At 38.9% G+C, this 26,366-nt stretch overlaps 1 protein-coding gene across 2 annotated transcripts in view; it reads left to right on the top strand.

Moving 5' to 3' along the window:
- Positions 1 to 26,366, top strand: part of tpk1 (thiamin pyrophosphokinase 1) — a 79,824-nt gene that overhangs the window by 26,496 nt on the left and 26,962 nt on the right. For both annotated transcript variants that reach the window (XM_003443590.5, XM_005471743.4), the window contains exons 5-8: positions 3,917 to 3,989; positions 7,971 to 8,066; positions 19,048 to 19,194; positions 24,446 to 24,554. In XM_003443590.5, coding sequence (XP_003443638.1) covers positions 3,917 to 3,989; positions 7,971 to 8,066; positions 19,048 to 19,194; positions 24,446 to 24,554 — 425 coding nt within the window. The remainder of the gene's footprint in view (positions 1 to 3,916; positions 3,990 to 7,970; positions 8,067 to 19,047; positions 19,195 to 24,445; positions 24,555 to 26,366) is intronic.

The raw sequence follows: 26,366 nt of genomic DNA on the forward strand, positions 1-26,366 counted from the left end.
AGATAGTTATCGACCACATAAAGATGAATTATGCAACTGATCTTTACTAACTAATAATTTAAATCTTCACATTAACCCATCTTTGTTTATGCACTTAGGTATATACACAAGAAACTAGTTTATGATGATTTAAACTTTGTGACATGGTGCATTATCCTGCCGGAAGGAGCCATCAAAAGATGTGGTTATAAAGGGATGGACATAGTCAGCGACAGTACTATTGTAGGTAGTATAATGTATTTATAGGTAGGTTGTGGTATTTAAAAGATGCTCAGCTATGTTCAGTTGATACTAAGGGGCCCAAGTGTGCCAAGAAAATTTTCCACCACACCATTATACCACCACCAGCACCCTGAGCCTTTGGTACAAGGCAGGACGGATCCATGCTTTATGTTGTTCACATCAAATTCTGAAGCTGCATTCCAAATGTTGCAACAGAAACAGTCTCATCAGATCAGGCAACGTTTTTATGGTCTTCTATTTTCCAGTTTTGAGCTCATGCAAACTGTAAGGTGCCACTCCTGCTAGCTTTTAGCTGACAGGCGTGGCACCTGGTGTGGTCTTCTGCTGCTATTGCCCATCTGCTTCAAGGTTTAACTTGTGTTCAGAGATGCTCTTCTGTATACCTTGCCTTCCTAGGTTGTTGCTTTTCTATCGCCATGAAGCAGTGTATCTTAACAAATATTCCATCATATCATAGTAAAAATAGCCTTTCAGCAGTCCGGTTAAGGTAATTAAAACAATGCAAAAACACTTGTCATATTTAAAAGCAGCGAATAGCACCATGCCTATATTGTCCACTATCTATCCCTCCCATCTTCTAAGCAAAGAGTCATTTTTGAGGTTCCATTTTGACACTTGACCAAAAAATGTCATGTGATTTGTTGTCAAATGTTTTTTTGTCATGTGTCCACATTTGTATGTGTGTGTGTGTGTGTGAGAGAGTAGTGTTCACATGAGCTCTTGTGAGTCAGAGTGCTATGCATGTCATACCGCTTTGGTTTTGGTTGTTTATGTATACGGCATGTAATGATGTCATCCAAAGCAATTCCTCCACCTCTTCATCATCTCTTCTACTCTGATTGGGAGATGCGATGGATGAGAGGAGTAATCAGAGCGACATCTCCTCAAGTGATGAAAAGGACCTGAAAAAGGGAGAAAAGTGTTTATCATGTTGTGATTCATGAGAGGGTGAAAGCTACAAGAAAATAAAAGAACATATACAACATTTGGTTGTAATTAAGTGGTCATATGGAAGCAGTGAGCCCCAGTTTAAAGAAAACAAAGACAGAAACAGAAAGGTTGAAAATATAAGACATCTATCCAAAAAGAAAGTGTTTCTTCAGTCCTTAGATGTTGATTCTAAGGACAGTGTTTAGATGGAAGAGAGTCGCTTTAATTATGTGGAAAAGTTAGAACTGCAGTGCCAAAGTGTGAGATGATTTGAAGAGAGCATAAAAGAGAAGAGCATTATGTGAGAACTTGTTCATGATAAAAAAAAAAAAACAGCCAGACAGGATGCAGAGAGAGAAGGACGCACAAGCTGCCTGACAGACAAAGAGATACACACATACGTAGACACACACACAAACACAGGCAAAGGTCACACAGCCATTCCTGCCACTTGGTGCTCAGACAAACTGGTGGTAAAATGCTCTATTTCCCATCCAAATTAAAGTGTCAGTTAATATTAATGTGGAAGTGAAGACTGTCAGGCGCACAACATGCAGACACGCAAACACGCAAACAGCATTTACCCTCATGCGCACAGACACAAATACAGAATTTAGAATCTTGGCTGGTCAATTACTCTCCACCGATGGTGTCATGCACACAGGTCACAGAGGACTGTGCGTGTGGTTGTGTGTGCGTGTGTGTGTGCATGCGTTTGTGTAAAGCTCTGATCAGACCCAGTGTCACAGCTCATTCCATCTGTCACATGAAGGTTATTTCTGAATGAAGATGCAATTGTGGCGTTCTGTATAATAATAAGGAGGCGAAATAGCCTTTGGTTGTGTGTACCTGCATATTTGCTGCTATTTATGCATATTTTGTGTGTTTATCTCAAGATGAAAAATTTGTTCCTTGATCATATTTTTTCGTCTTATTCAGTTGGAAATGTGCTTGTTTGACTTTAAACCGGTGTGTGTGTGTGTGTGTGTGTGTGTGTGTGTGTGTGTGTGTGTATATATGTGTGTGCGCGCACATGAATGTGGCAGCAGATTGCATACATTTCCTGTGTTTGTCTTCCTGTATCTTGTTGGTGTAAATGGGAATGCTGAGGAGGGAGGGAATAATCCTTATGTATCTCTTTCTTCAACCAACTGGAACATCGCTCTCGCCTCTTGCTAGAGGAGCACACACACACAAACAAACGCACAAACACGCTACCCAACCAACCATGAAATCGTAATGTCAGACCTGTTAATGCCTCTAGATAGCAGCCACTGCATCCCTGCGTGGTTTTGCCCGGTACACATAAACACACACATACACACAAATGAATAAACAGAGAGCTATCTGTTACTCTCCGGCAGGAATCTTCTATTCAGTAGTGTCTGGTTGTTAATTCCTGCACTCTGGGGTTTGCAGGTTGCCTCAGAAAACAGTTCGGATGAATGAAATACATATAAAAGTTTATTTTGAGCATGCTCGTATTTCCCCAAACCTCCTGACCAGTTTTATTAGCACTTGTAATCATTTTAATTGCATGCATCAACACGCTATTTCTGCATTCTGTAAGTTTACAGTTATCGTGCCTGTTTTCTGGGAGGCAGTTCTTGGTTATGTAAGTCTCGTAAAATAAAAAGTAAGTCTCATACCTTTGTGCATTTTTGACATTTATCCAAATGTATAAGCAGGTATATATATATTCCAAATAGAAAGTGTTCTTTAACCAAACCATAAACTTTCAAGCCCCTAAAGTAGCTCAGGTTTATTTTCATTCATTTTACATTTATTTCATGCATAATAATGCAGAATAATAAGCTGTCAGCATTAATACAAGTTGGAAGTCAAGATGATTATTCTTCAAGCTTAATTGAAATAAGGATTTTTTTCTCTTTTAATCATTTAAATTGAAATGAATCAAATTTTAAAACAAAGCTTAACTTATGGTTCTAATTCTAATTCTTCTCATTTCCAATTTAGTACTTTTTTTCGTTGATACTTTCCTTTAAAGATAGAAACTCAACTAGTCTTAAATTATTCCCGAGGGAAGTTTAGTTGAAAGCAACTGTGCTCTGTCAGATTCTTATCATTAGTCCACATACATTTCTAAAATATAACTGATGTCACTTCAGAGCAGCTTTTCCTCATGCAACATAGTCTTTACTTGATCCTATGCATCAAAACATCCAATCACACTGTGACCTGTTGTTATTAAAACCGATGCACAGTTCTAGTGGAGAATCTTCTCATTCCGTGTGCTGGAATATTTCAAGATCTGAACACCATGTACACCATGCTCTGTTTGCTTGCGCGCGTGAGAAGGACACCAACTCAGTGATCTATTTATTAGATGTGACTAATGAGTGGTTTGCATCCAATCTGTTGTTGATATGTTTGCATTTATGCACCTAACTATCAGAGTATCAACATGAACTTTTGCTTCTGTATTCTGCCACGTTTGTTTGGGTGTACTTTCCCATCAATCTATGTATATCTTCTGTCAGCCATGTGTGTGTGACAGGGCCAGGCTCAGTGCCACAGAGATTCACCCTGTCAGTTTCCATGTCTCTTCGTCTTTCCCGGCGGCGTCACTCTTCTCCCTCGCTGCACAGATCAAAGAGCTGACACATGCCCCAGTGTCCTTTCTCTTTTCCATCTCTAACTCTCACTTCTTGGCTCTGTCTTTCTTGCAATCTTAACCCGCTGTCGTTTTCACTCACCCCCATCTTTCTGTCCTTATATCCAGCTTTCTCCCCGACTATATCAGTGGGGATTTTGATTCCATTACAGCAGAGGTCAAAGCTTTCTATGCAGACAAGGTAAGTGGAACAAAACTTGCACACACTCTTATATCTACAGGTGTTCATACAGAAGCAGTATGATTGTAGGGAGAGTCCCTAACACATGCTGTAGCATCTGGAGATACAAACAAAAAACAGTAGTTAGTAGCTTAGAAATTATAGTGGATTAGTCCAAGAAACAAAAGGTAGCATAGTTTAACATCTGGAGCAGCTGGTTTGTCTAAAAAGCCTAGAGTAAGGTAATCTGTATATGGTAAATGATAAATGGAGTCTTATTTATAAAGGCATTTTTCTTCTTACTGACCACTTAAATCACCACACCACACCACATATTAATTGATTCAGAGAATCTTGAGATCACGCAGGAGACGAGGTCACTGAATGGCTGCGCTTTTGGGCCTGGCATTAGACGTGACAGACGTGATTCTGTAGTGAAAATATCCGATTGGGTTCAGGAGCAGCTTCAAAGCCAATTTTCACTGAACACAGTTCGTGCCTGCATCAGATAAACTGAGGCAAAGTGGGAAACCATCTTGTCACCTGGCAAGTCAAAATTTAGAATTCTGCTTGTGCCCTCTGGGCTAAAGAGAGGCTCAACCTCCTGGCTTGCTCAGTGCACAGCCAAAAGTCTACCCTCTGTGATGATATAGGTGTGCACGACACAGGTGACCTATAATTGAAGGAAAATGTAATCATTCCTTCATTCTCAGTGCCTTCTCCACTACCAGTTTGCAGTCTTCACAGTTTCACAGCCAGCGAATAGTTGCCAAATGTTTGCAGACACATCGGCATCTTTCCAACAGGTTACAACTGTGCAGCTGTGGCAATCTGCTACAGACCTAAACAATCACAAGGAGGTTTTTAGTGCAGCACCGTACACCTCTTTGTTATTAATTCCACTCACCATCCAGTCAGTGAATATACATTTTTCCCTAGCAACCGGTGGTTACCACAGGGTCACTGACCAGCCTTTAAGCCTGGATGTGTGGGGCTTATCAAGTGATTTCACTGCAACTACCAGCAACCACTCACAGCCATTCAGGGGAACACTCAAGTAACCGGTGATTGCAAGGCAGCCAATCAGTCCTAACTGAGGCCTTAATAGTTAAGAGGATGGATGCTTGGATGGATCTTCTTCACTTTTTCCAATTAATCATTGCTAAAAATCAACACTATATTTTGAAAAGTCTTCATTAATCAGTGATAATGAAAATAGCTATGTTATAATTAGAGATGGACCGATCCGATATTACGTATCGGTATCAGTCCGATACTGACGTAAATTACTGGATCGGATATCGGAGGGAAATAAAAAATGTAATCCGATCCATTAAATATCAAAAAAGCACCTCACAAAACTTGCGACACGGCGTAACTTGGCTCATAACCGTAGCACGTCGGAGCTGTGTGTATTTGTATCCTCGCTAGCAATCCGGCATTTCATCTCCGAGGAAGTTATCCCACAGAGAAGTAAAGCAAGTGTGTAAGTTCATCTCTGAATGTTTGTAAAGCATTCCCACGTTAAGCTTAACAACCGATACATGGAGCGACTGCCTCTTCTCTCTCGCTCCCTCTCCTGCTGCTACTTTAGTCATGAAACTGATTAATGATCAGCTGATCGGCTTTTCTGTCGCGAGTCCGTCTCTCTTGCTTGTTTGGCCCACTTTGCACCAGAAAGAGGAAACCAGTGGCTGAACAACAGCAGCACGTTTAAGCTTGATAAGCTGTTGTTAGAATTTATTTAATATTACTTTCTACACCAGGATCGTTTTCTACGTAGCTGACGGCTGGTAACTGTGCAGGGGCGAATCTAGCAAAGTGTAGCCAGGGGGGCCGATAGGGCATGAACAGGGAAAAGGGGGCACAAAGACATACTTTTCTTTCTTATTCTCATTTAGAATGTCTAGCTTTTAATAAATAAATATCTGAATCTTACACCCAAAGTTTTAATCTTGTGTAAAATATATAGAAGTCCATTACTGTATATAGTAACTATGAAGTCTAATATACCCTAGTAAGCTATAGTACTTTTTCCTTTGGGAAGGTACCATCTGTGCAGTCTGCAATTCTGTAGAAGAAAGATGTTGAATCTATTTAATTTTTCTTGAAAAATAATTTATTTCTGTGCATTTTTTTTCACACTGCATCCAATTAAAGTTGATTACGTCGATTAAGCATCACGAGGTGGAGGGTGGGGGGTGGTTCCCTATTTTTTTTTGCTGGGAGTTTGCAACCCTATTAGTTAGGTTGCTTAATATTTCTGCTAAGTACTCTTTAAAATACCAGAATAGGGAGGATGGTGCAGGTTTAAGTTTATTAGATTGATCAGTGTTGCTGAACTATGAAATATTTTGGGTGCAGTGTATTTTTTACATACAGGTATAACAGAATAGCTTTAGTGTTGTTGTTTATTTAAACTTGAGTATGAACTTATACAAAATGCAGCAAGATATTGAAAAAACAGTTTTATTGATTGAAAAACACACTATATCGGATTCATAACGGTATCGGCAGATATCCAAATTTATGATATCGGTATCGGTATCGGACATAAAAAAGTGGTATCGTGCCATCTCTAGTTATAATACTAATGATAAAAAAATTCCAAACAGAACTACTAGAAACTGGATAAATTCACAAAAAATAAAATTTGAAAAGGGTTAGCTACACAAAAAGATTAAACTTTGGATGATGATATTAGAAATGGACAAAGCAATCTGCATTTTTTGTAGGTCTCCAAGTTTGCAGATTTAACATAACACGGCCCAGGTACAAGAAAATGCTTCTCCAGAATCCCCCTTTGACATTCTTCGTTGTAGCCTTTACTCCCTGTGTACCTCACTATGCAAGAAATTTGTACATGTAGGCATATTTAGATTCAACTATTCAAGGTCATAAAAATAAAATGCAAATGATTTCATGAAGGGGACTTTGCATTGTTTATAGCAAGCAAAATGTCAACCCACAAGCGCTGTTCAATAAATAATTAATACAGGGCAAGTCAGACATGCATACACACACATCCACACCTTAGAGAAAACAAAATACAGTGCCTGTGCGATCTTTGTGCTGTGTCACTTTGATCAGATGCTACTGATGCACACTGTTTACAGTTTGAAATGCAGATTCGGTATCATCACACGTGCACACAACACACACATGATTAGGCACCCATCACAGATTATTTGATGTCTTCAGCTGTGTCGCTCTCCTTTTTCCCTTCTCACGATTTCCCCGGCTCTCTCTGTAGCTATCTGTAATATTAGACCCTTTTCACAAAAATCACACAGGTTGTCTGAAAAAAAGAGAGAAATGCCTTTTTTTGGGGGGGGGGGGGGGCTGAGAGAAAAACAGTCTGTTATGGTAATGCCTTTGAAGCAGAAATATGGGAAAATGCGAGCCGTTCCTTCAGAGATTTCTTGCAAACGGTGAATAATTCTGCATAAATGGAAGGGAGAAAACAGAAAAGCATCAGCAAGGGAGGGAGGGAGAGAAGGGGGGTGGAGGGTTGGTGGAAGAGGAGGGGAGGAGAGGGAGGATGGATGGGATCAAACAGAGCACAGCGAACAAGTTTGTGATATGACTGCGTGTGTGTGTGTGTGCGTGTGTGTGTGTGTGTGTGTGTGTGTGTGTGTGTGTGTGCGTGTGTCAGTGAAGTAGCAAAGTCGCTGTGTTTTGGAGGAAAGTGACACTGTGGAGAGAGAGAAAAAGACAGAAGGAAAGTAAGCCGGAGCATGGTTGTTGTAGTTTAGGGCCACTGACTGGAACCTCTACATTATTCAGCAACACAAGCCAAAGACAGCCAGACAACAGTAAAACACTGATTTATACCTCTCTCCATCTCCCTATCGCTTTCAGTTTTTCTCTTATCCCCCTATCCCTTATCTAAGGTATTTGTTACACTATCTATGTTTATGTACATCTGTTGGATTGTGTTTTGTTGCCTGCTTGTTTTTTTATGATTTTTTTTTTAATATATTGATATTTGTGTGTGTGTAGGGGTGCAAGCTGATAGAAACAGCTGACCAGGATCTTACGGACTACACCAAATGTCTTGGAATCATGGTGGAGGAGATTCAGAGGCGACAGCTACAGGTAAATGCCACACAACTCATATATGGTTCTGAATTACTTCTGATATTTATGGTTTATATTTTAAAGGAATTCTTTGACATTTTGGGAAACACTTTCTTCTGAATTTATCTAAAATGACTGTTAAACTCTAGTCCTATAAGACAGCATAAAGTCCTGGATGCAGGTGGAAAAAGCTTATCCAAAATACCCCTAATGCCAAGGTCAAAGTCCGTATTAGACAGATGTATTAGGCAGTATTACTGACATAAAATCCTAATCTGTTGTTTGCAATGATCAGATTAACAAACTATAGTATTATTTTGTGATTATTTGGTGATAATTGGGCTTGATAGATACCCTGTGCTGAACAGATGTAACCAACACATATGCTTTAGTCCATATTGCTTTATTAAAGTCACATTTCATCTACATATCAGTTTCAGAAACAATGTTTTTTTTTATTTCACTTTATCACAGTTTTTATGACAGTAACTGGCTGCAGATGTAGCACCGGGTAAAAGAAATAAGCAAAGCTCACGTCTCCCTCAGTTTTGTGCCCTTAAGTAAGGCATTCAGTCTTCAGGTACTTAAGATGAGGTGCTCAGAGGTCAGTAGTGTTTTACTGTCGGTTTTCTTGTGGCAAATCCCTGTAGTGAATGCGTGTGGGTGTATGGATATGAAACAATCTCTTTGCCTGAAAAGACCATCCATGCTCACTCAACGTCCCCTGAAGAAATAGCTGCTGAAAAATATCATTGGAATAGCATTACACCTACACAGAAAATGCAAAGTGAGATTTGGCTGTTTTAAAATATGAAATACTTCACTTTTGTTGTGATCTTTTTCAAAGTGTAAAAAGATTTCCCAACAAGCTGATATGCACTACTGTGAAATGAGCTAAACAGGCTGCTCAGCGCCTCATGCCCAGCCCGCTGCTGCAGAGCCAGACACGCAGACAATAACATGATCCAGAGATTCATTCAGTTTCCTGCCTGACTCCCAAAATGCCAACAGAATGTCCATAATGTTGGTAATTTAGTAAACAGTACAGTTTTTAATTTAAAAATGCTAATAGTGATGATTGTTAAGACGAGCACTGTCCTAGAACATTATCTTTTGGCTCTGCCTTCCTCTCGCTCTTTCTGTTTCTTTTTGTCCTTTTACTAGAATTTATAACAGCATAATAAGTGTTGCTCCAATCACACACTAGCGTCCCAATCACTTCACATCACTAAGCTACAGAAACCCATTCATCTCACATGTTGCCACATTTTTACTCTGTTGCTCACTGCCAGGCTTTAAGAGGAGCTATACTTTTGTCCTTCCTTTCCGTGGGCCCTTTTTTTTTCTCCCCCAGCTAATATGTAATCTGCCTTTGAACCGGCACACACTGTTTGTCCGTCTGTTTGCCTGCAAGAGATAGGAGCCTGGCAATCAGTTTTTGGCTCTCTGTAAGAGTTGCTGGTGATGACTTTTTCTGTTTGTTTCCCAAGGCTTTTCCATCTTTCTTTACCGACTATAACTCTTATTTGACCTTTTGTTCTTTTCAGCACTTAGAATAGGCATGGGTTATATAAAATAGTTTTTTATGATAGTTTTATACGTATTCTTTTGTTTTCAGATTCACTGATTTTCATTTAAATGAATTAGATATGTAGATGAAGTAATAACATATGCAGATTACTGGGCATTGTGGTGTTTGGGCTTTGAAGAGTCGCCCTATCAGCCCCCGTATGTTTTTCCTCCATACAGCTTAGCACTCAATTGATCTCATATTGTGTTGGTTGAAATCCTCCCCCAAAAAATGTTACCATGGGATTATGCTGGGTAGATTAGTGTTTGTTTATTTACATACATATATATATTTATATATGTGTAGTTATGTTTGTGTGTTAGTGCTTTGAAAAGTGTGTATCTCTGTAAATGTGTTTGTGGGCAGCTAGTTCTTCTGTGTGTGAATTCAATTGCTGTTTACATGTGTTTTCCTCTCTAAGAAGTGCACATGTGTATGTGTGTCCCAAAGTCTGATAGGTCTGCTGGTCTGTTTATCCTCTCACAGCTCTGTTTAGTTAGCTCATTTCTTCTCAATCGCCCATTTTTACTTTCTTTAGTCTTTCTTTGGTTGTTATCCTTAATAAATGGAAGTGGGGTTTTTTTTGTTTGTTTCTTTTTTTTGCTTACTCCTCGTCTCCTAGCCAACCAGTAAAGAGAAGTGACCAAATGTATAAAATCAGCTTGTGAAGTTTTCTTCATTGAGCCATGAGTTTCCTTGCTCCGCTTACTGGTTTGTTTTTAGTAAACAAACATGAAATATGAACAAATAAAAATTCATACAGTTATGTAGTGTTTGACATGCATAGCTGCCACAACAGAAGTGATGATGGAAAGCGAAGATCGAGCAAGTCGGTGTGTCACTGGACGTTGATACACAATATAGTGTTTTGTTTTGTTTTTTTCATCCTCTTCTTATTGTTCTGGATTCTTTTTTCAGCATTTGTTACTTTTTTAAGATTTCGTGTCCTGTATTTTTGTCACTGTGTCAAGAATTTAGAACTAACCCTGATTCTGTCAGAGCACTCTTGTGCATAAAAATTATAAAGGCATGTGTTCTTACTAAGCTATAACACGGGTATGCAGGACATCACAGATGAATTTAGTTTATGTTTGAATGGATCGGTGAGAAGAAGGGTCTTTACTGTTGCGGGTAAGAGATCACACTTAAATAAGAAAATGCATCAGTGTTCTGTGGATTCATTATTGAATAATAATTTGCAGTAAAAGTGACAGATGGTAATGACAGATTGTCTCACATGAAGCAAATCTCCAAATCCCCTTACTTTGTCCTGCAGACTTCCACTGTTGTTCAAAAACACACGCGCTCTTTGGCCACCTTGTCAGATACACCTAATCACCTGCTTGTTAACACATATATCTAAGCACCTAGTCACATTGCAGTGACAGTCTGCTGAAGTTGAAACCGAGCATCAGAATGGGGAGGAAACAGGCTGGTCTGAGTATTTCATAGAAACTGCTGATCTACTGGGATTTTACAGAGAATAGTGTGAAAGAGAGAAAATATCCAGTGAGCAGCAGTTCTCTGAGTGAAAATGCCTTATTGATGCCAGAGGTCAGAGGAGAATATCCAGACTGCTAGAAGTTGATATTAAGGCAACAGTAACTCAAATAACCACTTTCTAAAAGATATGCAGAAGCACATCTACGAATGCAAAATACATCTAACTTTGAAGGAAATAAGCTACAACAGCAGGTACCATTCTAAAACTCAGAATTAAGGCAGTTCTACAGGCAAAAGGGGGTCTAACCCGGTACTAGCAAGGTATACCTTGGTCATTGAGTGTAGATGATCCACTCGGACACACAGGTTGACACGGGCGTAGTGCTATAAAACATTAAATGTGTAGGCTGTTGGTATGTAGATAAAAACAGCCCTGGAAGAAATTTAATTTTGACTCTGGTTTGAGTAACGGTTGCTAAAAGCTAACTTGCTCAGCAGTTTCATTTTTGCAATATGTTAACACAAAGCAAAATCACATAGAGTAACAATATCTGTATCATGTTAAGACCAGAGGTAATGCTTGAAAAGACGTTCCTGTGTTTTTCCATGCCCCCCTCTCGTCTCTGTCTCTCTCTCAGAGTGGAGTTTGTTCACCAAGTGTTGTTTACAGTTAGGTGATGTCTCTGCATGTGGGGGCGTCTGCCAGATGTTGAAATAACCTCAATCTCAGCACTTTGTTTTGTTTTAACTGCAACTCCTGAGAGAGAAAGTCAGTTATGACATATTTGGTTTGGCAATTTGTGCTCCTGTTATGAACTAAAGCACAAGTTATGGCTTAGTTCCTTTAAGTGATGAAGAACATTGAATACACTGAAGTAATAGTGCACTGTTGTCAAGTAAACAAGGTAACAAAAAGGTCTTTTTGGCTGACAAAGGCACACTGCAGTCGTTTTCTGCAGTGTAATTACAAATGGGCAAAGCATGCACGCACATATAAAAAATAAGCCTATTATCGTATCTACAGTATTTACACAAATGCACATTTTTAGTAGCTGTGCTTCTGTATGCTACCACAGTAAATGTGACAAAAAAAACCAAAGATGTCATTGAAGTTCTGACTCTCTGCTTTAATTTTATACATACTACCCCAATTTTAAAGACCTACAAGTCAATGACCGCCTGAAGTCTAGAACCCATGGATATCGATAAATGCTGTGTTTCCTCTCTTGAATGTTCTGCTTGGCCTTTACTGCAGCTACACTCATTTGTTGCTTGTTTGTGGGCCTTTGTTGCATTCAGTTGTGTATTTTATAATTGAAAAGCATGCTGCATTGGGTGGAGCATTTGTCTGACTGACTTGGCCATTGAAGATATATCTAGTTTCTTTTCTTTGAGCAACTCTTGGGTTGCTTTTGCAGTATACTTTGGGTCATCTGATCAGAGATTTCTATCAAATGTCTGCTAGTTCTATCAATAGTTATATCATCAGTAAAAATAAGTCACCTGGTTTAATTGCTATCATTTGCTTTAGTTGTCTACCTTGGTTTTTCAAACCTCTTGGTGCTGCTGAGATGACCATTGCATTTCTTTTTCGTAAGGATGTAACAGATTGTTGATTTGGCCATTGTTGTGGCCAAATCATGTGTTTGCTATCTCTGATGGGTTTATTTTAGTTTTTCAAGCTAATGATGACCTTTATTACATCAGTATATCTTTGGACTTCATGTTGAAAGTTCCAGCAAACTGCTACCATATGCAAGTTCAACACTCAGAATAAGCTCAAGATCTTTTATCTGCTTAATTTGTTATTAAGGTAACAGACCTGACGTGTACATGAAACTGTTTGCCGGTCAGTTGTCCGATTACTTTTGAGCTTCTGAAAATGAGTGATTATGACTATGTATAAAAATGGTTGTGATTCCTTAACAGTTAATGTAATACTTTTGTAAACACTTTAGGCTAAAGCTGAAAGTGTGCATGTTGGCCTGTTGTGATGTTTAATTTAAAATCCATTTTGGTGGTGTGCAAAAATATATAAGAATATATACAAAATAGCAAGGAAACATTGAAACAATGTTGAGTCAATATCAGGCAACGTCATTGAAGCAACGTTGAAGTGTGACGTTGACCCAACATCACTCTTGCACCCATTTTTAACGTTGAAACAACGTCAGGTTTTGATGTTGAATCAATGTTGAAACCTGACATTGATTCGACGTTATATTTTCTAACACTGTTGACATTGAAACAATGTCAGATTCTGATATTGAAACACTGTTGAGCTATGGTATTGATTTTCCACCTCTTTCGCACAGTTGCTTTTTATTGAAAAAAAAACAAAAAAACAAAAAAGGTCAATAGACATGTATCATTTGCAAAATACTTTATTAAAAGACAAAGTTTCCTATTTACATTTCTATGTTTCACGTCACTTTTTATTATTTACTCCGGGATGGGGTTGGATGATGTGCGTCCTGCGCGCCACCCGTACGATCTGGAGCATATCTGAGCCATTTCTGGACTGCTTGAGCAAAGACCAACTCAGACATAGAGTTCGCCCCTACCTGCTGCGCCAGGCCATCTAGGACAAAAATAGACACACACACAAAAAAACAAAGACAAAAAAAAGGGAATTAGAGCACATGAATAAGCTCTTGTTAATTGTCTTCAGCAGGGAGAAAGTATGTAAACTTCTAGGCTGATAAACATGAAAGTCACCAGGCGGAAATCAGCAAACTGCCGCATTTGATTCCCAAAGAGCTATAAGCTGAAAATGTGATATGTCTTAGCATGGTGTGCCGTGTATCCTTTTAAAAAAAAAGAAAGAAAACATGGGGTCCTCAGGCTGTACAAAGTGTACAACCCGAGGACAAAACAAGCCGAAGACCAAAGACTCCATCTCCAGAATAACCGGACATGAAAGTCTTGTTATTAAGAAAGACAAAGTAATATAGCAAAAACCAGACATAGGAAATGTGAAACGCACCCAGCACATCAATTGATCCCTTTATTGTTCACTTTAGGCTCATAAAACTACAATAAATGTTAAAACTTACCAAATATGCATCTGCACAGCGCTGTCTCTTTAAATGCCCTTTTTTGCTTTGTCTGGTCCTTGGTTTTTTTCCCTGCCCAGTTGAGTACAGAGGCCAGCTCCTTTGTAATGGCATAAACCATTACACGGCGGACTGGCACCTCCAGTGTGGTCCAGCAGCACCAATCAACGCAAAGCGTCTCACCTATAGACACATTTTATGAGATGGAATTAGCGTGTCTCATGTCTTAAATGTGTATGCAAGTGCTTGTGTGTTTACTTCATGTAATTGATGATAGAAACATGTCATTTAGTTTTCCCTAAAGCCTGATTTTCAAGTCATACAAAGAATAAACCAAAGTATTGGCAGTACAATGTATTTCTATTCCCTTTTGTTGGATATTCATTTGTTAGTTCTTGTAACTGCTAAAAGTGTTTACTAGTTTTTGCCTGTCACATATATTTGTTATACCATGTAAACTGTGAAATTCCAAGATTTTCAAACTTGCCTTGTAATAGTGGCCTCACAGAGTCTCTGGAATCTACAGAAAAAAAAAAATCACAACAAGATGACATTCAGGAGTATAAATTGTTTTTTTTTTTAGATAAGAGTACAATGACATTGTGATGCAGCTTTAAAGCTTTTTTAAAAGCATACCATCTATAGGGAAGACATCAGACTGCATGCTGGCGAGATCGCAAAGCTGTGTCGGTTTGTGCCGGAGTGGCGAAAGGTGCCAGAAGCTGGGTGGGGCATTATGATGGTTGCTATCAGTGGGCTGGGGGGCAGACTGCGGAGTGATGAGGGCTGTTTAGAAAAAGATAATTTTTTAAGTATTTAAGAATACAGACAACTTGTCAAAAAAGTTTCCTCGTGTCAGACACAGATATGTACACAGACACTAGACAGTATTTTATTACCTGGTATTTTCACTCGAGGGGCCTGGGGCCTTTTTTGTAGGCTGCTCATCCTCTGAGTCCGTATATGTGTACAGGGGATTTGGTCTAAAGAAAAGAAATTAAAAACGGTCTTAAGTAATTGTAAATATGCTTTTGGCATATTGTTTCCTAAAGTTAGTTTGATTTCTAACAACACACACAGGAAACAGAGACGTGCAAGAAGGTACAGTATACAATGAATTTTTGAAGTGCACAAGTGTACACTGCTTTGCATTTTTAAAAAGTTTACAAACTTCCACTTTTTGGACTATATTATGTGGTGATATTGCAGTATGCAAGCACCACAGATATGTATAAAAGACAAGATCATAAATTCTTAACAATCAAAGATATGTTTGTGAATAAAAAGGTTTTACTTGTGCTTTCTTTTAAGACTGGTCTGGGTTTCTTCTTCGGACTGAAGGTCAGACGTATCACAGCGTTGACGTGGATATCTCTGAAGACTGCGTTCTGCTTCGTGAAATGTGCCTGGAAATACAAACACAATGTACGGCCAGACATACATTACGTGTGGACAAAAGGTGCAAACGCATAGAAAAATCAGCGGTTTCAAAAATACGCTGGTACGTGTGGACGTAGCCTTATTCATTATTCAAGGCACAAACGGAAAGTCACGTACGCGTGCAACGTACAGTCACGTGGGCATGCTGCGTGAGCATTCAAACTGAGTCTAAAGTTTTCGTGTGCGAATTGAAGCGAGTGCTCTCCAATCATCAAAAGTAACAAAGTCATTGAACACGTTTATACAGTTAACTTTACGTTTATCAATCATATATCACAGATTTAGAATTTTTTGTAGTACTAAGCAACTACAGAGCGAAAGTCTGGGTCAAGCGCCGAGGCCACGGCAAGAACAAAGGAAAACTCGAAGCGTTAAAGCTAGCTTTGTAAGGGAATATAACGAAGAAATTATGAAACAAAAATGTTTTCTTTGTTGATATACTTTGTTCGCAGTGCAATTTATTTGTTGCCGGATTGCAAGAAGTAGACACAATTTCCGGCTCGTAAATAACAGTAAAAAACTTGTTAATGTACAACATTAACGAGTTTTTTTACTGTTATTCAAATGCAAACATGGAAATAACGAGTGGGAAAAAAAAATCATTCATTCTTACCTTATACTAATCGTGGTGCGGGCCAGTGCAGTGCATGACCTGATGCCTTCTCCGGTCAATTCCGCTGAGAGTAAATCAAATGTCCCGCTCTACTGTAGAAGACAATGAATACCTGGGGGGATGTACCAATGTGAGAGGGGTGCTGCGGAATAGTCCAAGTGATCGCTGCTTTAATTTCCCGGTCAACTATACATAAATTGCACGTAGACACGATTTTTTAAAGCTGGTGAACTAGACCAAGTCATTGATAACAAATGAACAATAAATCTACTTTCTCTGGTACTTTATACCCGATCAGTTGCAATGCAATTTAATGCTCAACTACAAATCGATGGTTTTTGATGGTGACCGGAGCCGAATGATCGTCAACTATAAATAGACGTTTTCTCGACGTTGTTGTTGTCACCTGGTGGACTATAAATAGATCAAATATCAATGACAAAAAAACAACGGTGAATCAACATCGTTACAACCGTCGGTTTACCACAGTATTTCAATGTTGTTACAACATTGGCATTTCAACCCCGACCATATACGACGGTTCGGATGAAAAATCAACATAGATTCAATGTCGTCTTGCTATCTGGGTAACCACTTCACTCTCTCAGCTCTCCTGCACTCCCTGCCCAGCTTTACTGCTTGACACAGATGCACACTCATACAAGGCCTTCAGAAAAAATGGTTATATATGTATGGACCCTGGGAAATTAAGCATTCCACTTTGAGGAATATCATCTAAAAGTAGCATAGATTTCAAATGTCCCAATTTGTGCAGCATTAGTCGCCTTAGCAACTTCAGCCCAGGAGCAAACTTTCTGATGCAAAAAGGAGTCTCCAAGAACATGAAAAATGTATCACAGGATCTGCAGGTACATTAATTCCTGCAAAGTTGGTCTCAAATGTGCGTGTTTCTGCAACTGGGAAGAGACTGTAAAAAAATTAACCTGCATGGGAGGTGTGCTGAGGAAAAAAAGCATTTATAAAAATAATATTAGAAAAAATAAAATAAGTAGGAAATTAAAACAAAGCCAAAGAGCAGGCCCTTTGAAATAATAACCTCTGGATAGATGAATCTAAGCTATAATGGCAGTTGATACATTGGGCACAAACCAAAGGCAGCCTTTTAGGATAATTTCATGGCAGTTGGGACACATGGTGGTGGAAATGTTGTAGTTTGGACTTGTTTCACCGCCTCAGGGACTGGTCTTTGATTCATCTATGAATTCTGCTTCATATCCAAAACTACTTGAAGATAATAGGCCATCTGTCTCCATGCTGAAGTTGAACAAGAAGTGGATAGGATAATGATTCTAAGCACACTTTCATATCCGCTAAGGAATAGTTTGAAAAGGAAAAAAAGAAAGAAAGGTTATGGAACAGCCTAGTTAAAGCCCGAATTTGAATTTAAAATAAATATTGCAGGGACTATAAGGGACAGGGCATTTAAGGCAACCATTAATCATCTTGAAGCTGAACATATTTTGTATGGAAAAGTGGCCAAATATTTCAACATGACTTTGTCTGACACTGGTGGACAGTTACACAACTGTATATATCTCATATATTATTTTTCTTTTTGTTAAATAAATGTGCTTAATGTACCTTGTTAAGGCTAGAGGTGCCAAATGTTTGCTTGTTCGAAGTTGTTAAAAAGTTTTCTTTTCACTTCACTGTAAATTCTAAAGTCAGAAATTGTTAAACAGAGAAATAACCTTTTTATTATAAGGTTATTGGATGTCACAAATGTTCTGCAGTCCAAGCTATCCGCTGGTTGGTGAAAAATGAAAATAGTAATACCTCGTATTACCTAGTATTTCTATGCTGTATATGGTTGAAGTGCAAATATTGAAGAGTGTATGATTGATGGTTCATTGGAACATTTTTCATGTTGGTGTGACGGTCAGTCAGGATGTGACAGCACCTTTGCCCCTTAGACTCTGTCTGATGTTAAGGCTGGCAGCACTGGTGCTTGACTGCTTGGAGACTTTGTATGAGGATATAGCTGCTCAGAGCCGTATATATTGTTCTATAGCAAAGTCCTACCACAAAGTTAAGAAGAACCTTTTTTTTAAATTACTTTGAGGTTCCAGGAAATAGTAATTTATTTGCTTTTAACAAGTTCCTGATAATAATTTTGTTTACCTTTGTTTTAATTCTTCACATTTATACACAGACAGTGCAGCTCAGTTGGTTTTTTTTAATCTGTTCTCCATCTTATTTCATTTTCTGAGTTCCTTGGTGTTTGTTTCTTTGCCAAGGTGAAAGCCTTGTTGTTCTCTTTATTGTTTGTGTGTCTGTCTATCAGTAGAATTACATAAAGCCAAGATAGGGCACTGGCCTTGTTAAAGTGTTTTGCTCTCCAAATGCCCTTCTTTTGTTGCTTTGACTTAACGTATACTGCTAGACAAATTTAATGGCATTTGTTGGGAAAGTAGAATATGTGTAGAACCAGAGGGAAGACGAGTCCTTCCAGTTTCCTTTCTTGTTCCCATAGTTCATTCTTGAAAATAGCTGGGTATTACTCATTTTACTGAGAAGTTCTTTGAAATTTGTTGGTTAGCAGACAAATTACAGTCATTCTAACTAACATGATAATTTGTACAAGTCATCCATTTACAAACCCCTACATTTCATAATATTTTCATAGATTCATATCTTTACCCCAAATCACATAGTATCAGTCAGGAAGTGTGATTTATTCGGATCAAAATGCATGCACTGTGGTTGGTTTTAATCATATTTTGCTTTCTACAGCTACATCTGTCGTTTTGCTGATGGCATGTTAATTGAAGCAAAGCAAACACTAACATCATGCCACAGCGTCAGACTGCTTTATCAAACACTAACATTTTTCTTAACCTCTTGTCGCTCTTCCAGGTGGATACGATAGTGACACTGGGTGGTCTGGCGGGCAGATTTGACCAGGCAATGGCATCTGTGGAAACCCTTTACCACGCTCTGTCAATGACACACCTCCCACTGTTGATCATACAGGGAACAAGCTTGGCATATCTACTCAGACCTGTGAGTATATTACAAACCCACAAAACCCCACAATTCATTTAGGTATTGTAGGTAAATAAAGTTAACTGTCTTGCTGCTCGCCTTTAACATCCACATGCTAATGTAAAATGTAAAATTTTCCCTCCACTTTTTCTGTTTTTTTTCTTTTGTTTTTCTTTTTTTTGCATTTTTGAGCTACAAAGCACATTTTCCTTTCATTTTTCATAAAGCTGAAGGGTGGAGTCTATCTTTTCTTAAGCTGCATTATAAAAACTACACACACATGGAGACCTCCAGTATTTTACCCACACTATGCTAGCAGGGGAGCACAATGTCTCCCAGTTCTTCTAATCACCCCTCGCCCAGCCCTTCATTTTCTGTTCTTTCTCAAAAATGTTCTTTTCCTTGGTCTGCTTCCACCTTGATTGGAGTGTTGAACACTTTGTTTCTTTGTTAAGTAATCACTTCAAGAGGACACACATACGTGCACGCACACACACACACTTCTCTGCTCTTATGGTGCCCCAATTTGCTGTTGTGAATGAGAGTGAGCGAATCTCTTTTGATGCTCCTAAATTGTTTTCCCTCAATGCTAACCACTTTCTCATGCTCTTCTCACTTGATTGAGTTTACAAGTAGGCTGAATGACCGCCATTTGGGACACGTGTAAAACCCCCCACTCTCTCCGTAGTCCCCAGTGTTGTTTATTTGAGAGGTCCTCGGGACAAACAACTAACAGTCGCACTTCCTGATGACACCTTGTAACACCTTAAGTAAATCTCTCTCTCATACACACTCTCCCTACTTCTTGTCATTATTCCAAAGGCGTGTTGTCATTTGCTGCTTCATACCTCGACACCTCCAATTAATCTTACTTCAGTGAAGGTAAATTAAGCTCGTTTGTCAACGCAGCTCCAATTCGCCAGCGACTGATGAACGCAGACGCCTGTACATGAAGGTGAACGCAACCTTCGAAAAGCCCAGTGCTATTTGTTCAAGTTACATCTGTAATTGAAGTGTTTACAACTTTTGCCAAATATCCTCACCACACATATTTCGTGCAATTGCAGGTTCGTTAAGTGCTTCGTTTCAGCGTTTGGCACAATCAGCACATACGGAGTTCACGTTTTGTATGCAAGCTACACACCAAAAACAAATGATGACCAGAACTAAATTACAATTTTTTCTGTTTCACAAATTTGGGGATTATGTCACCAGAACCAGCACATACCATTCAAGCTGCTCATAACTGCAGTATCCCATTAAACGTGCACACTGTATGAAATGTATGAGGCATGCCTCTTCATCTTGATTAAATCAGTGTATATCTGTGACTCAGGGATGAACTGATTTAATCAGGGTTGTGTCTGTTTGTTTTACTTTTTGTCTCCCAAATGAAGTGTCAAAGTTTTATTATGCTGTCTTTGGGAAATGTGCACAAGTCATGTGGTTTCTATAGCAGGCTCAGGGTGTCGCATAATTATGGTGTCTTTTATTAAGTTATGGATAGGGACACTGTGAGGGCTGCTTACAAGCTTTTGATTCTGTGTCCCTAAACACTAAGAGGATGTTTTAATCAGTCTAGGTCCCAATGTAGAGCTAAATTTACTCAGTTTCAATCTTTAAAAAAAAGAGGAAAGTTACATTGACTGCGTCTGCTTTATTGAATCTCAGTTGGAGGACCAACCAGAGCCACATTTACTCAAATTAGTATCCCAGCCTATGAAGATGCTTGAGAAATCTGGCTCTCTGTGTTGTGGGACACGCAATGCACAACACTGTGTCAGCCAAATTCATGCTATAAATCATTCTAGCACACACACTCGAGGTCAGAACTACAGGCCTGTTTACCTGATGCCCTTTCAAGGAGTGAAACTTGTCAGTGCAGTAGCTGATTTAAATGATAAAGTGTGATACCTGAGGTAACTTGTCTACCTTCTGTGCCAGAGCAAGTTCTGTACTGATATTAATAATTTAGTTTAATAAATATGAGACAGAAAATGGCTTCAAATGTTCATTGAAGTAATGCAGGGAGGGAAAGAAAGGTCCTTAAATAAATCTAATAGTATTCTTATTACTAATTTTCCCTCATGAGCATTTTCCTTCTGCTTCAACAGTTTTGTAATTTCCTGACCTTATACATCTGTAGAGTAGCTAACAAGTGGGAGGTGGGAGACTGCAAAGAAAACAGGCATCTAATATCTGTCAATCAGCTGTTAAATCTCAGAGCTAATGTGCAGACACAAGTGAGTAATACTTAAAATAGTAAATGATTTTAATTGATGACTTTACCCAGTCATTAGATGTACTCACCAGCCACTTTAAGTCTACCTACTCAACTCCTCGTTTAACGCATAATTAGCAAATGACATGGCAGAAACTCCATGCATTTAAGGATGTAGACATGGTCATGACAACCTCCTGAAATTCAAGCCAAGCATTAGAATGGGAAAGAAAGGTGATTTAAGTGTTTCAGAGACTGTTGATCTACTGGGATTTTCCCACACAACCACTACAAAGAAGAGTCCAAAAAAAGAGAAGAAAAAAATATCCACTGAGCGGCAGTTCTCTGGATGAATGTCTTGTTGATGCCAGAGGTCACAGCAGAATAGCCACGCTGCTTTAAGCTGATAGGAAGGCAGCAGTATCTTAAATAACCACTTGTTTCAACCAAAGTACTGAATTACAGAAGAGGATTTCTGAACATACAGCATGTTGAACATTGAAGCAGATGGTCTACAGCAGTAGAAGAACATACCGTTTGCCACTGCTGTTAGGTAAGAATAGAAAACTGAGGCGTAGACTCACTGAATTTGAACAACAGATGATGTGAAACACATTGACTACAATGAAGATTTTTGGTTTCTTCTGTGATGTGGCATAAAGAACCATGGATCTACCCTACCTTCTATTGAAGGTTCGCACTGGTGACCACAAGATAGCCATGATCTGATGGCTGCTTCCAGCAGGATAACAGACCACATTGTCAAATCATCTCAAACTGGTTTCTTGAACATGACGATGACACTCAAATGGCTTCTGCAGTCACTTTTGGATGTGGCGGAATCAGAGATTCATATGGATGTGCAGCTCACAAATCTGCAGCTGCTGTGTGATGCTGTCATGTCAAGATAGACCAAAATCTCTGACTAGTGTTTCCAGCATGTTGTTGAATATATATCCTTGAAGAATTAAGGCTGTTCTGAAGGTGAAAGGGGATCCAACCTGGTACCAGAAAGTAAAGTCTAAAAAAAAGGCCATGTTGTTATACCAAACAATATATATATTTTTTATTTGAAGCAGAGATGTTGGTCGGAATTAGTAAAAACAAATTACTAAGTATTTTGGTCAAAACATCTACCTTGTAGTTTGTACAGAATTTCACAGTTTCTCTATACTGTGTGGAAAGCTTCTCTTTCTTTTCATTAAATTCAAACAGCATCAGAAAATATGCACCATCTGATTTTAAAAAGCGCCATGCAAAATTACAGTACCATTATACACGGCCGACCACTGTGTTTATCTTTATTGAATTATGTGAAAATTACACCGGGCTGCTAAAAAGTAAGCTCAATCAATACAATTCAGACTGAGTAAACAATACAAGCGTTATACTTACATGGTTTTTACATGCTTTTGTTGAGTGTTAATTATATATATTTAATACATTGGAATAAGACTGTGGTATTACACAGGCAGGACATATAGAACAATATAAGAATGCCCTTGTATTTAATAGCATGTTTAGCCTATTCGTGAGGCGTAAATAGGCTAAACATGCTGTTACAATAGTAGCTAAGTCACAAGTAACTGAACTTTAAAAATTAAGCTTGCCCCCCAACAGAGTTTGACTCCATGTTGTCTGTTTGTATCTTCACAAACAGAAAGGGCTACATTCTTATTCTACGTCAAGCCTCTCCTCCACATGTGTGTGCGTGTTCATGTGCAAGTGCACATGCGTTTGCCTTGCTTTGATTTTCCTCTGTTCCTTATTTACTGTGTCACTTTGACACGTTTACACAAAGATACTGTGTTTAAGTATAGAAAACATCCTCGGGGTTGTTTCCTAAACACCAAAAGCTCCAAAGCTCAGAATTTCCCCATCATTCCTTCCCTCTGGCTCTGCAGCTCCAGGAAGCCAAGCAAAGAAAACTTTAAACACGTCAAAAGAAGGATTTCAAACTCTTAATTGAATATCGTGCTGTCTTTGCCTGCGTGATACTTCTGTCTTTTAGATGACTGGTGCAAGCTGTAGCTGTCAACACTTTTTGTGTTGGCATTAAACATACCAACTCAAGTGTTACGAGTGGATGGTGAATTAAACGTACACGGCAACGGTAGCCCCGAAACGTATAGCGTTGATGGCACATAATTGCTCACTCTGAGGCTTGTTATACTTTCCTGCAGCCACAGAATTGTTTATCAAATATGTATCTGTGTGCTAGAATGAAACTAGGGTATTTCTTTTTATATTCGGTGTACACCGTGGATGTGAGAAACTTTGTCTTGACCTTTTGTGTCCCAGCACCAGGCTTTAATATAACCAGTGCACTGAGACCAAAGTCATTATTTAGCCTGAAAAGTTGGAAACTAGCTTGCACCTACACTGTGTGACTCCCTTGCTTTTTTTGTCTCCTAGCCCAAGTTTTTCAAAGGGATACTGTGACATTTCAGAATTTTGTTTATGTTCGTTGGCTTTGTAAAGCGCTGCATGAAATGTCACCGTAGCTCAGAAATATTTCTTTATCCATCTTTTAGACACAATTAGGAAATAGAACATTTACATTAGATTCTCTGCTTTCAAAGGCATTAAGACACATTACAGCAGAAAGAACCTTTTTTTTCTTGCTTCAAGTGAGGTATCTGTAACTCTGTAATTATTTTTGACTTTAAAGTTGCTTGTGAGTACAGTTATAGGTGTGATTAACAAAAATGTTGTGCCCCCCTGCAATGCAAAGTAAAGATTATAATTCAAAATGGCTTGGTCTCTTTTTTTTTTCTTTTTTTTTACTCTAGAGTAAGAACCGACAATTGGTTACAGCTTTGACAAGAGCAATAATTTATTTTAATGAGCCTTGGTGAAGAAGTTTCTCTGTTGGGGCTCAAAAACTTTAAGAAGTCTTTCTCCAAATTTAATTTCCGCTTTCATGTTTGTTTGTCTCAGTGATTTTTCACACACACACACACACATGCACACACACACACACACACACACACGCACAGAGTCACATAGACGCTAATTCATGTTCACACTAATGCTGTGTGCCATTAGGGCAGCCACAGACTGGAGGTGAATACAGGTCTGGAGGGGGACTGGTGCAGCCTGATTCCAGTAGGTGGACCCTGCCAGACAATCACCACTGGGCTCAAATGGAACCTGAGTGAGTCCCTTGTTGTCTATTTTTTTTATTATTTTGATGATTATTATTATAATTACTGGCATTTGAATAGCAATCAGTCTTCCACTTTCATTGCTGCCAAACTTTTAGGGCTCTCTACATCTACAGTATTTTTGTATAATGTGTTTTATTATGTCTGCAGTAAATGAGAATACAATCTTTATTTATTTATTGCTTGCATAGAATTTAAATTTAATTTGAAGTATGAAATGTTAAGTGCAGTTGTGTTTATGTAGAGCGAATTCACTACAAAACCATCCCCATGACTTCCATATAAGGCACTTTTCATCATACATAATAAGAAGTACAGATGCTTAATTTGCTTCAGTCAAATCAAGCTGCAGTTTTAACTACTTTTAAGTGTTACACATATGTTCTAATATGTGACAAAGAGCCTTTTATATTCTTAAATATTTTGTTGAAATCCAATCAGACACTCATCTGAGGACCCATGTGGTCTTACCCCACTCCAACTCTTTTGGCCAGCTGTGTACTTAATGAGTTGGCACCGAACAAACAGCCACCCGTAGGAGGGAAACCTGAACCTTCTGTCAGCGGGGTTGCGTAATATGTCTGCAACTCGGTTGATGTCCACTCTCATTGTTTCCGTGTCCATGTGTATGTTTCTGCGAGTCTATACACTCGAGTGAGCAGGCGTATGTGTCTCCACTTGTTTTAATATGTCCCTGTGTTTGAATGTGCGAGCGTGAATGCGGACCGTGTGTAAACTTGTTGTTTGTTTGCACGTGTGTGCGTGTGTGTGCGTGTGGGTTTTTTTTAATCAGCTACTGTGTGTTGTATATTTACTCAGCACACCTGTGAGATGGCCTTCTGAATGGTAATGAGAGGGACTTTAAACATGAGAGTATGCAGATTAGCCAGTGATAACAAGATGCATAATTAACAACATGCATATTTAGAAGGATAGAAGTAATGATTTCCCTGTGGGGTCGGAAGGAAGGACCTGAATATGAAACAAAAAATTATGATTTTTTTTTCCCTGCCTCACATGTTTTCCTTTTGCATGTATGAGTTTTCATATAGCAACAGTCAGCGTTGGGGAAGCTACTTTGAAATCATAGCTTTGGAACCTTCCAATTACTTCACTCGAAGACGCTGAACTTCAGCAAAGCTACTCTAGGGAGATGTCTGCTTTGGTTATCTAAAGCTACTTGGAAAAAGTAGCTCAAACTGTTTTGTAAAGAAATAAACACTCTTTGCAGTAGAGACTGTATTTACTCTTGGTTAGTAAAAATGTTGGTGCTAGTCAGTGGATGTGATTAAGTGTGCATATCTTTTTCAGGTTTAATCGGGGATCTCGATCCTTGATGACACTGGTGATGTATGCTTGTTCTTTTCTGGTTGGCTGTGGCTCAGAAGGTAGCAAGGGCCATCGACCGATTGGTAGTTTGGTAATTTGGTCCCTTGCAGTTCCAGTCTTCACACTCAAGTATCTTGGGGCAAGAAACTGAACCCCAAGTTGCTCCCGATGTGTATGAATGTTAGATAGAAAGCACTTTGGCACAGAAAAAAGTGCTTGTATGAATATGTGTTAATGGGTGAATGAAGCTCGTAGTGTAGAGGACATGAACTACTTGAATAACTGCTGTTTGCAAATGTGAATGCAGCTGCTTCTTAACCCTGGCAACAGTGAGTCTTATATTACCCTTTTTCTTTCGGTTTGTATGTTTGTATTTTCTGTATGAATTTGTGCACAATTTTCATTGCAACTTGCTTGGGGAAGTCCAAGCCACCACAGTGCCAGTCTCTGGTGACACTATGACTCTTTAGAAG

This window comes from Oreochromis niloticus, linkage group LG9 (assembly GCF_001858045.2).
Source record: "Oreochromis niloticus isolate F11D_XX linkage group LG9, O_niloticus_UMD_NMBU, whole genome shotgun sequence".
Classification (NCBI taxonomy): Eukaryota; Metazoa; Chordata; class Actinopteri; order Cichliformes; family Cichlidae; genus Oreochromis; species Oreochromis niloticus.